Source organism: Notolepis coatsorum (genome assembly GCF_963971535.1).
Source record: "Notolepis coatsorum genome assembly, chromosome: 6".
In the NCBI taxonomy this organism is placed as follows: Eukaryota; Metazoa; Chordata; class Actinopteri; order Aulopiformes; family Paralepididae; genus Notolepis; species Notolepis coatsorum.
In genome coordinates, this window is record NC_140170.1 from 15538460 (window position 1) to 15553278 (window position 14819).

Here is a 14819-nt window from a genome sequence, read left to right on the forward strand (position 1 = left end):
CTGCGGCCCCGCCCCCTCTCAGGCCCCTGCCCCCTCCCTCTAGTAGAGTCAGTGACGTGTCTCTCCTGAGGCCCCGCCCCCTCCCTCTAGTAGTGTCAGTGACGTTGACGTGTCTCTCCTGAGGCCCCGCCCCCTCCCTCTAGTAGTGTCAGTCTCTCTCCTCCTTGCTGCCGGTAGAGCTGCTGAGACACCGGGACCCCGAGACACCGACACACCGACACAACGGGACACCGAGACACCGCGACACCATGGGGAGTAAGTATTATTACTATAATATATTACTATAATATAATATGAAAGTATTAACGACAAGAGTGTAACCTGGAGGAGCTCGTCAGCGTTACAAGTGGAGCTAGCAGCTAGTTAGCCACACGGAGCTACGTGTTAGTTCACTGGTCTCGTCATCATGTAGCGAACATTCGGTTTTAATCGACGACTCCTGCGATCATGTTGTCATTTTATAAAATGCTAAGATTCGTGTTTTTTCTTACAAAACCCCCAATCGCCCGAGTATAGACTCTGGTGACGATGGTTCCAGTAGAGACGGTCAGTTAGCTCGCCGTTAGCCTGTTAGCCTCCAGCCTCCAGTGGAGTGATGACGACGCACTACAGCCGCTACAGTTTGATTGATTGATTGATTGAAAATTGTATAAACAGATTGCAGAATGGGTACAGTACAGTACGGCTCAATACACACAATTGTTAAGGGGATGCAGACCAGAGAAAGACTTTCGTCTTGTTTACATCAGGGTCCCCCATTTTCAATTCATCAGGACATACATGACATACAGATAGACAGTACTGCTACATCTATACATTTATGACCAGATTTGCTAATACAGTACTGTTTGTGATACAAAAAGTGTCCAGAGAAAGAGTGTATATACATTTGACGTAGAAACTGTACATTGGAGGTGGTTGGTTGGGGGGGGGGGGTTGGGTAGGAGGGGGTTGCAAAACTGTACATTGGAATATTGACAAAACCCTGCTTGGTCATTTACTGTACATTGGAGTTGAACTGAAATATCGATATAGATCAGCTTGTGGGTGTTGTCCTTCCTCGTTTGAATTGTGAGGCACACTGGAGTACAAGGGATGTGTGTTCACAGCCAAGACAATGTTTTCCACAAATCAAAGTTCTGTTTAAAATGTAGAAACTGATAGTTGGATCATATCTAGTAGGGGGGGGTATTGTGGATTTTATAGTCGGCACACAAAATACTGCCGCGAGGCTGTATTTTTAATTTTTAATAGTTTAAAAACGTAACAGAAAAATAAAAGTTGAACTCGATTGTGCATTCGGTCGGTCCTCATCAAGTCGTAACTCATCACATTCTCTCTCTCTCTCTCTCTCTCTCTCTCTCTCTCTCTCCGTGTTTTCAGTCAAATTCCTGGAGGTGATAAAGCCCTTCTGTGCGGTTTTACCTGAGATCCAGAAACCAGAACGAAAGGTGTGCATTTTTTTTTTATCTTGAATTGTCTGTGTCCCACAAACATTTACTCTTACAGTTGGCCAGTATGACTTTACTACCATTGATTGATTGATTGAAAATTGTATTAACAGATTGCAGAATGGGTACAATACAGTACGGCTCAATACACAATTGTTAAGGGGATGCAGACCAGAGAAAGACTTTCGTCTTGTTTACATCAGGGTCCCCCATTTTCAATTCATCAGGACATATATGACATACATATAGACAGTACTGCTACATCTATACATTTATGACATACAAGATATACAAATATACAGTACTGTTTATTTACAGACAGTTTCTAAAAGAGAATATATCCATTTGAGGTGCTTTGGTACCATGAGGTGCAAGAATAGTCGTAGTACCCTTGAAGGTACACCATATTGTCTTCATACCTGTATCACTGTACATATTAATACTACAACTCTGTACATACACCTGATTAGCACTATTACTCCGTAGTACTGATTTATATATGTTATACCCATTTTAATCACCTGCACATTGTATATTACTGTTGCACTTTACTGTTACATTTGCACTCCGGTTGGATGCCAAGCTTTTCCCTGTACTGTTCTTGTGCTGCATGACGACAATACATTTGAATCTGATCTGATCGCGTTAGCGTTCTGTCGCTGCCACTGATGAACCTTCCATAACGCCGTGCTGTGTGTTTGTAAAACCAGATCCAGTTCAGAGAGAAGGTGTTATGGACGGCCATCACTCTCTTCATCTTCCTCGTGTGTTGCCAGGTAAATATTGGAGAATATTGTCCCTATTTGTTTTCACTTGTGGGGAGTGTTAGACTGCGGGTACACTAGGGCCAGTTTCGTTTTCAGTTTCGTTTTTCAGAACGCTACGTAATGGCAGGCAAGTTAGACATCGTTTTGCCTCCTGAGCACAGTGACGTATATACATGTAGTACAATGCCAAAGCACTAGGTGGCGATGTAGTTCAAACATGAAGGCCATTTTCAACCAATCAGAAAGGTTGAACGGGCCACCACACTTCCTGCTAAAAAAACAACAATCCACCATCTTTAAATACCTCACGTGAGCCGCGTCTATACTTTCCGTAGCCGCATTTCTGGCAAGACGCTCTCCGATTGGCCGACGCCTGTTTCTACACTGGTTAAGCTTGGGCACTCTTTCGAAGTTGGTTAAGGTTAGAGTTTGTCTTAGAGCGTGGCGATAGAACGCCAGGTAGTTTGCAGGCTGTTCGACGCGGAAATGGGCAAAGACACAGCTCGTCACGCAATTGGGCAACAGTGGCCAATCAGAGAGCGTCTGCCAGAAATGCGGCTACGGAAAGTATAGACTCACATGAGCCATTTAGCCAACGTAGGATTTATTTTTCAGCAAAGAAAGTGCAATAAACAAAACTGATACACTTATAACAATAACTTGACAACACATGGTAGCCGCACCTACTTGGGACAGCTCTGCTGTACACACTAGAAATAACCGTGCAGGTCTGCGTTCTGCGTTGGGCAGAACGGCTCCGTATCCGGCTCACGCAGATTACATGACACCATTGTCAGCGAGTTTCCTAAACGAAAACACCCTTTGCGCGTTGCCGCTAGAAAAACGTGTTTTCCTGCCAAAACTGCGTTTTTTTTTACTTGGACGGACATGCAAACATAATAATTTGAAAATAGAACGTTGCTGTTTTACACCAGTGTAACCATGGCCTTAGACTGTGGGCGGGGGAGAAGCCTGTTTACACTACTGTGACTTTCAACACCCGGGCCAAGTAAACCAAGGTGATGACATCGGCTTCCCATGTGTTGTTTTCTTCTGCCGCACTTCCACCGCAGCAGGAAGATTACCCACTCTTTTGAGGAAATGTAACGTCACATTTCATATATTATCGTTTACAGTTTCTCCCCTAAAGTCTTAACAAATTCTGAGTGTTACAGCCCTTGGATCCAAACGACAGAGTCTCGACTGATGCATAAGACAATCTTTATTTGATTGTCTCTCCGTGACGTCATCTTAGCGCCGTGAAAACTGTATTGGAAACGTACATAAACAGACAAACAAAGATTTCACATAACGGTTTCCACAGCACAGTACAAACACTAAAATAAATAACATTGGTATCAAAACTACAAGGATTACATTCTTACACGAGACATAAAATCATTCATTCACAAATTACATTATACAAAGTTACAACCATAATCAAATAAACAACAAAGCATACCTTGTTGCGCTCTCCAAGGAATGTAAACGAAAAGGTCCTTTCTTCCGTTTAAAACACACCATCAATACATGATACAAAAGGATGAAAGTTGCGACGCACAGGAATACAAAGGTGAAACAAACGTTCCTGCTGCCGACCGACTACATCACTTCACAGGTGCTTCCAGCTGTACTGATTAACGGTGCGCCAATAGGGACAGATTTATATAGGCATACGGGTATCGAACTCGGGTAAAATCCCACGCGTCATTTCAAGGCGTACATACATTTACTGAATATTATTTAGTAAACGGCAAAGGATATTGTCTAGACATATTTAATCTCAAGTGGTCCGTTACACTGAGCTTTAAAGTTGCCTTTTCAAGTCAAGCGTACCTTTTTTATTGATCCCCCAGGGGTCCAGGTGTGGTGGCAGCATGGGGGAGGAGAGGTGCAGGCAGGACACATAATAATGGAGTAGAACATGGTAATAATAGTGGTAAAGAAAATACTAGTGCTGTCAGGCGATTACAAAAATTAATCTAATTAATTACAGGATTTGTAATTAATTAATCTAATTAATCGCATAACCATTTTATGCCTGATATTCTATAATCACATTTAAAATTGCATGTGTCCGGATGGCAGAATTCAGTACTGTATCTACAAAACCTTCTGTTTAATCATCTTCCATCTATTAATTTGCTTAGATTTTTCAGGTCTGGTCCATTTGAGCATGGTGTTATTCACAGTCAAAGATTAAAAAAAAATTTATTGATATTCTCATTTGGTTCATTACAATTTACTCAAGCCTAGTAACAGACTAGGGGTGGGAATCACCAGTTTCATCACGATACGATATCGATTCTTTGGACAACGATACGATATTTTCCGATATCAAAGTCTGCCACGATACGATTCGATTCAGGTGCCTGCGATCGATATGATAATATAGTGTCTATTGAACAGAAGGCCACGCCCACGTCCACAGAGTTGGCTGTGCTCGGAGAGGGTTAAACCTAAAACACTTATAACAAATCAAATGATTAATCTGAAGCTGAAAGAATGATACTTATGACATTCCACAATAAGCAATTTATGACTGAATTAAAACATCATTGTACTGGATCTTTTTAAGTTATTTTAATTTTCCCTTTTCCAAGTAGTGTGAAATGCATTATAATAAACAGACAAACTGAAACATGAACACCACAGCAGACTGTTCCTAATTGAGACGACTAAAACTAGTCACACAGTGGTCGTTTTCGCTCACGTCACGCTCACGTTCCCTTCTGCTGGAAAGGAATCCCAACCTGAGCACGACATAAGAGCAAAACGGCAGCTGTGTAAATGTGGTCAATGCACAAGTGTGTAACTCCATTATTGTCCCACGTTGATCTACAGAATGTCCAGCAGATTTAGTTCTATAATCATACTGGGAACATGTGGTCTTTATTAACTTGTGTTTTCATGCAATTGCCATAAAAACATTAAGACACAGTGTTTCTATTAGCTTGTGCGTTTAATTTTAGGCATCCGCCACCAATTGCCAAAATGCAATCACTTTCAATTACATCTGCTTAGGGGCTAATTATACTAAAAGTAGGGCTTTTAGTGCTTAGGGGCTAATTATACTAAAAGTAGGGCTTTTAGTGCTTAGGGGCTAATTATACTAAAAGTAGGGCTTTTAGTGCTTAGGGGCTAATTATACTAAAAGTAGGGCTTTTAGTGTTTAGGGGCTAATTATACTAAAAGTAGGGCTTTTAGTGCTTAGGGGCTAATTATACTAAAAGTAGGGCTTTTAGTGCTTAGGGGCTAATTATACTAAAAGTAGGGTTTTTAGTGCTTAGGGGCTAATTATACTAAAAGTAGGGCTTTTAGGGGCTAATTATACTAAAAGTAGGGTTTTTATTGCTTGGGGGCTAATTATACTAAAAGTAGGGCTTTTAGTCCTTAGGGGCTAATTATACTAAAAGTAGGGCTTTTAGTGCTTAGGGGCTAATTATACTAAAAGTAGGGCTTTTAGTGCTTAGGGGCTAATTATACTAAAAGTAGGGTTTTTAGTGCTTAGGGGCTAATTATACTAAAAGTAGGGCTTTTAGGGGCTAATTATACTAAAAGTAGGGTTTTTATTGCTTAGGGGCTAATACTAAAAGTAGGGCTTTTAGTGCTTAGGGGCTAATTATACTAAAAGTAGGGCTTTTAGTGCTTAGGGGCTAATTATACTAAAAGTAGGGCTTTTAGTGCTTAGGGGCTAATTATACTAAACGTAGGGCTTTTATTGCTTAGGGGCTAATTATACTAAAAGTAGGGCTTTTAGTGTAATGGTCCGTCTCTCCCAGAGCAGCCAAGTCTAGCAGTGCGGCTGATTTCCACTTGTTTCCGACGCAGAGGAGCGTACGCAGTGCCTGGTGTTGTACCTCCTGACTGCAGTACCTCTAACGGGCCCTAAGGCTTCTTGGCAGTGTTTTTAAAAACACTGAACAGTAATAGTTCACTGAAGCGATTGACCTCTGGCTCAAACCCCGCCCTCTTTTGTTAATCCTCCACTCACGTGTGTTTCCCTCAGATCCCCCTGTTTGGCATCATGTCGTCAGACTCTGCAGACCCCTTCTACTGGATGAGAGTCATCCTGGCCTCCAACAGAGGTGAGAGAGGACATGATCACACTTATTGATCCCCTTGGTGAGAGAGGACACGATCACACTTATTGATCCCCTTGGTGAGAGAGGACACGATCACACTTATTGATCCCCTTGGTGAGAGAGGACATGATCACACTTATTGATCCCCTTGGTGAGAGAGGACATGATCACACTTAATTGATCCCCTTTGTGAGAGAGGACACGATCACACTTATTGATCCCCTTGGTGAGAGAGGACATGATCACACTTATTGATCCCCTTGGTGAGAGAGAACATGAGATCAGATTTATTGATCCCCTTGTTAACACTTTCAGTGCCCACGACGTGATAAGACGTCCCCTGACCCCCTGACCTCTGACCTCTCTCCCCGCAGGCACCCTGATGGAGCTGGGTATCTCCCCCATCGTCACCTCCGGCCTCATCATGCAGCTGCTCGCCGGCGCCAAGATCATCGAGGTGGGCGACACGCCGAAGGACCGCGCCCTCTTCAACGGAGCGCAGAAACGTACGTCTCTCTCCCACTCGTCTCTCCGACATCCCGCCGGCCGCGGCTCTCGGTCGAACGCGTGGCTCGAGCGGTCGTTTCATTTCAAACCTTTTTATTTAAACTCGTCGAAAGGCGACCGAGGGTGTTCCCTGGTTTACGGTCACGTCGAGTGACGAGCAATACAGGCATATTAAAATCATAACGATAAGACGACGAGGCAAAGAGCACGGATAACGAATCAATTAAAACATGAACAACTTGATTGACAAACGGGGTTGGAGATCAATGTTTTAAACTTGCTTTTTAACCCTTTTACTGCCGCACGCACTACCAAATGGTTTAACCCTTTCACTGTGACGATGCGAAAGGTTAAAACCCTTTCACTGCCACACGACAAAGGGTTAACCCTTTACTATCATACTACAGACGGTTATCCGTCTGTAGTGTGATAGTAAAGGGTTAACCTTCTGTCGTGTGGTAGTGAAAGGGTTAAATCGATGCTTCAGTGTTTGTGATGATCACCACGTCTGTACAGACTCTCTAACGTGTGTCTCTCTGCTCCCTCAGTGTTTGTGATGATCACCACGTCTGTACAGACTCTAACGTGTGTCTCTCTGCTCCCTCAGTGTTTGGGATGATCACCATGTCTGTACAGACTCTCTAACGTGTGTCTCTCTGCTCCCTCAGTGTTTGTGATGATCACCACGTCTGTACAGACTCTCTAACGTGTGTCTCTCTGCTCCCTCAGTGTTTGTGATGATCACCACGTCTGTACAGACTCTCTAACGTGTGTCTCTCTGCTCCCTCAGTGTTTGTGATGATCACCACGTCTGTACAGACTCTCTAACGTGTGTCTCTCTGCTCCCTCAGTGTTTGTGATGATCACCACGTCTGTACAGACTCTCTAACGTGTGTCTCTCTGCTCCCTCAGTGTTTGTGATGATCACCACGTCTGTACAGACTCTCTAACGTGTGTCTCTCTGCTCCCTCAGTGTTTGTGATGATCACCACGTCTGTACAGACTCTCTAACGTGTGTCTCTCTGCTCCCTCAGTGTTTGTGATGATCACCACGTCTGTACAGACTCTCTAACGTGTGTCTCTCTGCTCCCTCAGTGTTTGTGATGATCACCACGTCTGTACAGACTCTCTTAACGTGTGTCTCTCTGCTCCCTCAGTGTTTGTGATGATCATCACGTCTGTACAGACTCTCTAACGTGTGTCTCTCTGCTCCCTCAGTGTTTGTGATGATCACCACGTCTGTACAGACTCTCTAACGTGTGTCTCTCTGCTCCCTCAGTGTTTGTGATGATCACCACGTCTGTACAGACTCTCTAACGTGTGTCTCTCTGCTCCCTCAGTGTTTGTGATGATCACCACGTCTGTACAGACTCTCTAACGTGTGTCTCTCTGCTCCCTCAGTGTTTGTGATGATCACCACGTCTGTACAGACTCTCTAACGTGTGTCTCTCTGCTCCCTCAGTGTTTGTGATGATCATCACGTCTGTACAGACTCTCTAACGTGTGTCTCTCTGCTCCCTCAGTGTTTGTGATGATCATCACGTCTGTACAGACTCTCTAACGTGTGTCTCTCTGCTCCCTCAGTGTTTGTGATGATCATCACGTCTGTACAGACTCTCTAACGTGTGTCTCTCTGCTCCCTCAGTGTTTGTGATGATCACCACGTCTGTACAGACTCTCTAACGTGTGTCTCTCTGCTCCCTCAGTGTTTGTGATGATCACCACGTCTGTACAGACTCTCTAACGTGTGTCTCTCTGCTCCCTCAGTGTTTGGGATGATCATCACCATCGGGCAGGCCATCGTCTACGTGATGACCGGGATGTACGGAGACCCCTCTGAGATGGGAGCCGGGATCTGCCTTCTCATCATCATCCAGGTCTTTATTTTATCATCATCATCATCATTATTGAACCGGAGATGGGCACCAATCTTTAAAAAAATAATTATAGAGATAAAAGTCGCATCTATTCATACATCTTTATTATTATTTACATTGACATTTTATCAGAAAAGAAAGCGCAGACTAGGCCCAGCCGCGATCATTACATTTTGCAACGCTGATTATTATTATCCGTCGAATAATAATTGTAATTTACTGGTTTTAATTGTGTCATTTGGCCTAAGTCCAAAGTGCGACAGCCCCACTGCTGACGACACCCTGTGGAAGATGAGATAAGATATCACTAGTTAGCTCTGCAGAGATCGTTGTATTATACATTACAATCAATATAGGCATTCAAATGCATCTATATATATATATATATATCAGTAAACGATAGACTCAAGGTGCAGATGAGGGTCTGTACCCCATCGGTCATAATATGCGTTATAAGGGCTTCTTACGTTGAATCAGGTGTGCTGGTGGTGGAATTTAACAAATACATGGGGCTAGATCCACAAAGAATGGATTGCACGGAGCAAGTTGCACCCTTACTTACAATTCATTATGAATTGAAAAGGGGGGACCCTGATGTAAACAAGACGAAAGTCTTTCTCTGGTCTGCATCCCCTTAACAATTGTGTGTATTGAGCCTGTTAACACATTCCCGGCCTTTGGGGGGCCGTCTAATCTCACGCTATACGGCCAGCATTTCAAAACAAACTTGCATTGTGCGTGAGGCTGTTTGTAGAGCTAAATCTATACTTTATAGTATTGCTATCTGTCCATTCTCATTGTCAATTGACACCATAAACCGTTCCTTCAAAATGGCTTAAAGAAATAATTTTTTCATCAATACGTACCCATTTTATAGCGTCTTGAATATAAGCGTTATATGGGATTTGGTCTGGTATATTTCCTGGAAGGCGAGATACAGGGCGCTAAGCCAATAACGTTAAATCCAATGGCGTTTCGGCACTACAGAAGCTAGAGCTAAAACTCAAAATGGGTCTTGTACATTAGATCAGGGTCTTGTACAGTAGATCAGGGTCTTGTACAGTAGATCAGGGTCTTGTACAGTAGATCAGGGTCTTGTACAGTAGCTCAGGGTCTTGTACAGTAGATCAGGGTCTTGTACAGTAGCTCAGGGTCTTGTACAGTAGCTCAGGGTCTTGTACAGTAGATCAGGGTCTTGTACAGTAGATCAGGGTCTTGTACAGTAGATCAGGGTCTTGTACATTAGATCAGGGTCTTGTACAGTAGATCAGGGTCTTGTACATTAGATCAGGGTCTTGTACAGTAGATCAGGGTCTTGTACATTAGATCAGGGTCTTGTACAGTAGCTCAGGGTCTTGTACAGTAGTAGCTCAGGGTCTTGTACAGTAGTAGCTCAGGGTCTTGTACAGTAGCTCAGGGTCTGACTGTGCCCCCCCCGTCCCGCTCCAGCTGTTCGTGGCCGGCCTGATCGTGCTCCTGCTGGACGAGCTGCTCCAGAAGGGCTACGGCCTCGGCTCCGGCATCTCCCTCTTCATCGCCACCAACATCTGTGAGACCATCGTCTGGAAGGCCTTCAGCCCCACCACCGTCAACACCGGCAGAGGTAAGACCCCCCCCACGGCCTTCAGCCCTGGGCCCTCATTTATCAATACTGCAGAGGTACGGCCCTGGGCCCTCGATTAATTGTCCCATAAAATTATTGCGATAAGCGATATTATTGCGGTTTTGAGATTTTTTTTGAGAAATGTATTTCCCAAAAGTTTTCAATTAACCTTTTTATTTTTTTTACTAATATAATAATAGCATAATAATGCAGGGAAACCGTTTCAAAGTGCAATAAACCTTTATTTAACATTGGAAGACATTTTAAATATCCTAAATAAAAAAAATGCTCAGTTTGATTGTTTATTATAAAACAAACTGAAACTGGAAACAAGCCCTCTGTCTGGCTTTTTGTGTCATCCTTTTAACATGTACATGTATTATTAATGTACCTTGCGGTACCATGTACAAAATGTTAATAAAGTATGAGGAAAAAACTGTGGAAACGTAATAAATAAAAGGCAGTGAAACAATAATCAAATAAACACCAAAATATATACTATCTCTATTGGAATGGAGACTTCAGCACAGGATAAACTAGGGATGGGCAAAAATAATCCAGATCGATTGATCACATGATGTACTCGTGGAGGAAAACGCTGTACAAAATAAACGTCTTTTCCGGTGTTTTAGACTTTAATTTTGAAACCCACCGACCGGAGCGGAAGTATTGTTGTTATTATCCTAGCTGCCTTGCAGAACGTATGAACGGACAACTTGTCTCGTCCGGTTCTGTGTTTTTGAGCTAATGATAAAACAAATGTTGAGATTGTTGGTGAACAACTAACTTTAGGTTAGTTTTAACGTTCGCTACTAACGTTAGATGCAGCTACTACAGGCAATCAACGATGAGGAGGAAGCGTCAAAGTAAGGCTGGGCGATATGACGATATTATATAAATATCGGGTACAGTTCATTAACGATACACTTTTTCAACGTATCGTGGATATCGTGATGTTTTGCCCAAGAGGATTGTGTCGCGTCAATCTGTCCACACGTTACTCGTTCATATCTCAGCCTGTGTATGATATGCCCATTCCGCGGTCTGTTAATAAAGTTTTCAATCAGACAGATGTATGGAAAGGCTTTTATTATAACATTCGTTGTAGTAAAATCATTATGCCTCATTTAGTCATCCTGTGAAGCACTGGTCTCCTACTCGACGGCCGCGGGGAGCTAACGTTAGTAGCTTTGTTGATGTTCAGCACACGGGACATTCAGGAAGTCAAAAACTAATAACGCTTGCCGATTGGTGCTAAGAACAGCAGGGCGGGTGCAAGCGGTGTGACGTCATTGGCAGACTCGACTGTCAATCAAAATGATTATGTTTCCGTCAGAATGAATGAATGAAAACTGTATTAAAAGGTTGCAGAATGGGTACAATACAGTACAGGAGGATGAAGACCAGAAAAAGACTTTCGGCTTTTTTACATAAGGGTCCTCTATTTTCAATTCATCAAAACATTTAGAGACATACATATATACAGTAGTTTCATAAAAATGCTAAAATGCTATTTATTGATTGATTGATTTAAAACTTTAACATATTGCAGAATGGGTACAGTACAGTACAGCTCAATACATACAATTGTTAACACTTTGGCTGCCTAAGGTTAAATTCATGATATACCATAGATTGCCAGCGCTATTTGTCTATGGAGAAAGTCCCCTTCTTTGCAGGGCTATAACTTTTTAAATTCTATTGCTACATTGCCATTATTAGGGCCCATTCAAAGTCCTATATGTATTGTTCATTGTGTAGCAACGTTAAACTTTTTCATTCACATATTCATAGTAAAATATGGTCTAAAGTATAAGTATGTTTTTATCGTTTTCTGCAGCTTTCTCCAGAACTTGATTTATAGCTCCAAATGCATTATATTGATGATGAAATACAGTTTGATAGCAATCGATGCGAGATAAAAGATTTCAACTGGACGTGGTTCTAGAAGTTACTACACGTCATCTGATGTTGACCGGATGGGCGAGGGGGCGTTTATAATTCCGTGGGCAGCGTTATACCAATCATCTAATGTGGGTCAAATGTTGATAATATCAGTTATTATCGAAGACGGTAACGTTACACGCTGAAACTCACCCCAGTATCCGCGCGCCGTTGGGCGATCATCGTCGAGTAGAAATTTTATCATTATGGGATATATTATTACTAGGGCTGTCAGTTTATCGCGTTAATTAGATTAATTAATTGCACAGCAAATTATCGCGTTATGAAAATTAACTCAAAATTAATTACAAAAAAAAGTTTTTTTTTTTTTTTTTTTTTTTTTTATAATATTTTTTTTGTATCTCATTCATTCCATAATAATGTAGAATACACATTTACAGATTTTTTTTTAATATGGTCCATTTGCATGTTCTTGGTATCTGATTCTAGGGACATCTATGAATCTCAGGGAATGTATTCCCAGTGTCAGAAATACTGTGGGCTAGATCCACAAAGAATGGATTGCACAGTGCAAGTTGCACCCTTACTTACAATTCATTATGAATTGAAAATGGGGGACCCTGATGTAAACAAGACGAAAGTCTTTCTCTGATCTGCATCCCCTTAACAATTGTGTGTATTGAGCCGTACTGTATTGTACCCATTCTGCAATCTGTTAATAACATTTTCATTCAATCACTCAATCTGCGCTGTGATTGATTGAATGAACATTTTATTTTGAGTAAATTGTAATGAACCAAATGAGAATATCAATATTTTTTTTGTTATCTTTGACTGTGAATAACACCATGCTCAAATTGACCAGACCTGAAAAATCTAAGCAAATTAATAGATGGAAGATGATTAAACAGAAGGTTTTGTAGATACAGTACTGAATTCTGCCATCCGGACACATGCAATTTGAAATATGATTATAGAATATAGAATATCAGGCATAAAATGGTTATGCGATTAAAATGCGATTAATTAGATTAATTAATTACAAATCCTGTAATTAATTAGATTAATTTTTTTAATCGCCTGACAGCACTAATTATTACCCGGTCCATCTCCAGCTTGTATAATGGTATATACGTCCAAATCATGTTGTTTATCGAGTTATTGGCAATCGATCGCTATGTAGAGTGACGAGCTACAGTGCCGGAAGCTATCCCGAGTGGCCGGAAGCAATACGGACATTTAGCAAAACCTCTACAGCGCTTCCTGTTAAGCAGTTGCGCGATCGGCCACCAGATGGCGCTCCTGAACCGCCAGAGAGCTCAGTGGGTCCTGCTGGTGGTTCTCAGGCCAGCGGAGGCAGATTATGGATCCGATCGCAGATTTTTGAAATATTGATATAAGGACGCTGTACAGCGTCCCCCGGCAACTTTAGCATCGCCAGCAAAGACGTCTAAAGACGTGTCCCGGCAGTCAAAGTGTTAAGGGGATGCAGACCAGAGAATTACTTTAGTCTTGTTTACATCAGGGTCCCCCATTTTCAATTCATCATATTTCATATCTAAATCATATAATATCTCATATGCAATATATAATCTAATAATCTAAATCTAATATAAAAATGCTAAATGCATGGGTATTTTATTTTGTCTTTAATGTTAGCTTGCAAACTCAAATACTGTCTTGGTAAGCCTCATAATGAATTGTTTGGGGTAAAAAAGAAAGACATCGTGATGTGTTTCGCCGAAAGGTCAGAAAATATCGTGATATCATATTTAGGCCATATCGCCCAGCCCTACGTCAAAGCCGTATAGAATAGCCCTGTGGTGCGTAGGCACGACTCGAAACTACCTGTTATAATAAATTAATTCATGTTTAACTTGTCCCCGTGTCCAGTCCTTTGACTAGCCCCACCCGTTCATTGTAAACAACGATGCATGTAATTGTATTAACGTTATTGTGCATAAAACCTTTATTTTATTTATTTTACCATATCTCTAGACTGGAAGGGAGTGAAGTATTATCTCTAGACTGGAAGGGAGTGAAGTATTATCTCTAGACTGGAAGGGAGTGAAGTATTATCTCTAGACTGGAAGGGAGTGAAGTGATATCTGGACTGGAAGGGAGTGAAGTGATATCTGGACTGGAAGGGAGTGAAGTGATATCTGGACTGGAAGGGAGTGAAGTGATATCTGGACTGGAAGGGATTGAAGTGATATCTGGACTGGAAGGGATTGCCGCTAATTGTTGCGATGGTCTCATTGTTTTCAGGCACAGAGTTTGAGGGAGCCATCATCGCCCTGTTCCACCTGCTGGCCACGCGGACGGACAAAGTGCGCGCCCTGCGGGAGGCCTTCTACAGGCAGAACCTGCCCAACCTCATGAACCTCATCGCCACAGTGTTCGTGTTCGGCGTGGTCATCTACTTCCAGGTCGGTCGCCGTCGTCACACAGAAGGGCACTTTCGCCTCTAAGCCCTACCTATGGACATTATGTTCGCTAAAGGAGAATATGGTGACGACAACTGCCCCCTCCTCCCGCTTGTGTGTTTCCGACAGGGCTTCCGGGTGGACCTGCCCATCAAGTCGGCTCGCTACCGCGGCCAGTACAACACCTACCCCATCAAG

At 42.4% G+C, this 14819-nt stretch overlaps 1 protein-coding gene across 1 annotated transcript in view; it reads left to right on the forward strand.

Moving 5' to 3' along the window:
- The first annotated feature begins 158 nt into the window (after window positions 1–158).
- Window positions 159–14819, forward strand: part of sec61a1a (SEC61 translocon subunit alpha 1a) — a 20206-nt gene continuing 5545 nt past the window's right edge. Inside the window, exons 1-9 of the mRNA XM_084316557.1 lie at window positions 159–255; window positions 1384–1451; window positions 2162–2227; window positions 6228–6306; window positions 6678–6809; window positions 8578–8687; window positions 10137–10290; window positions 14464–14624; window positions 14751–14819. The exon at window positions 14751–14819 is cut by the window's right edge and continues 129 nt beyond it. Coding sequence (XP_084172683.1) covers window positions 249–255; window positions 1384–1451; window positions 2162–2227; window positions 6228–6306; window positions 6678–6809; window positions 8578–8687; window positions 10137–10290; window positions 14464–14624; window positions 14751–14819 — 846 coding nt within the window. The 5' untranslated portion in view covers window positions 159–248. The remainder of the gene's footprint in view (window positions 256–1383; window positions 1452–2161; window positions 2228–6227; window positions 6307–6677; window positions 6810–8577; window positions 8688–10136; window positions 10291–14463; window positions 14625–14750) is intronic.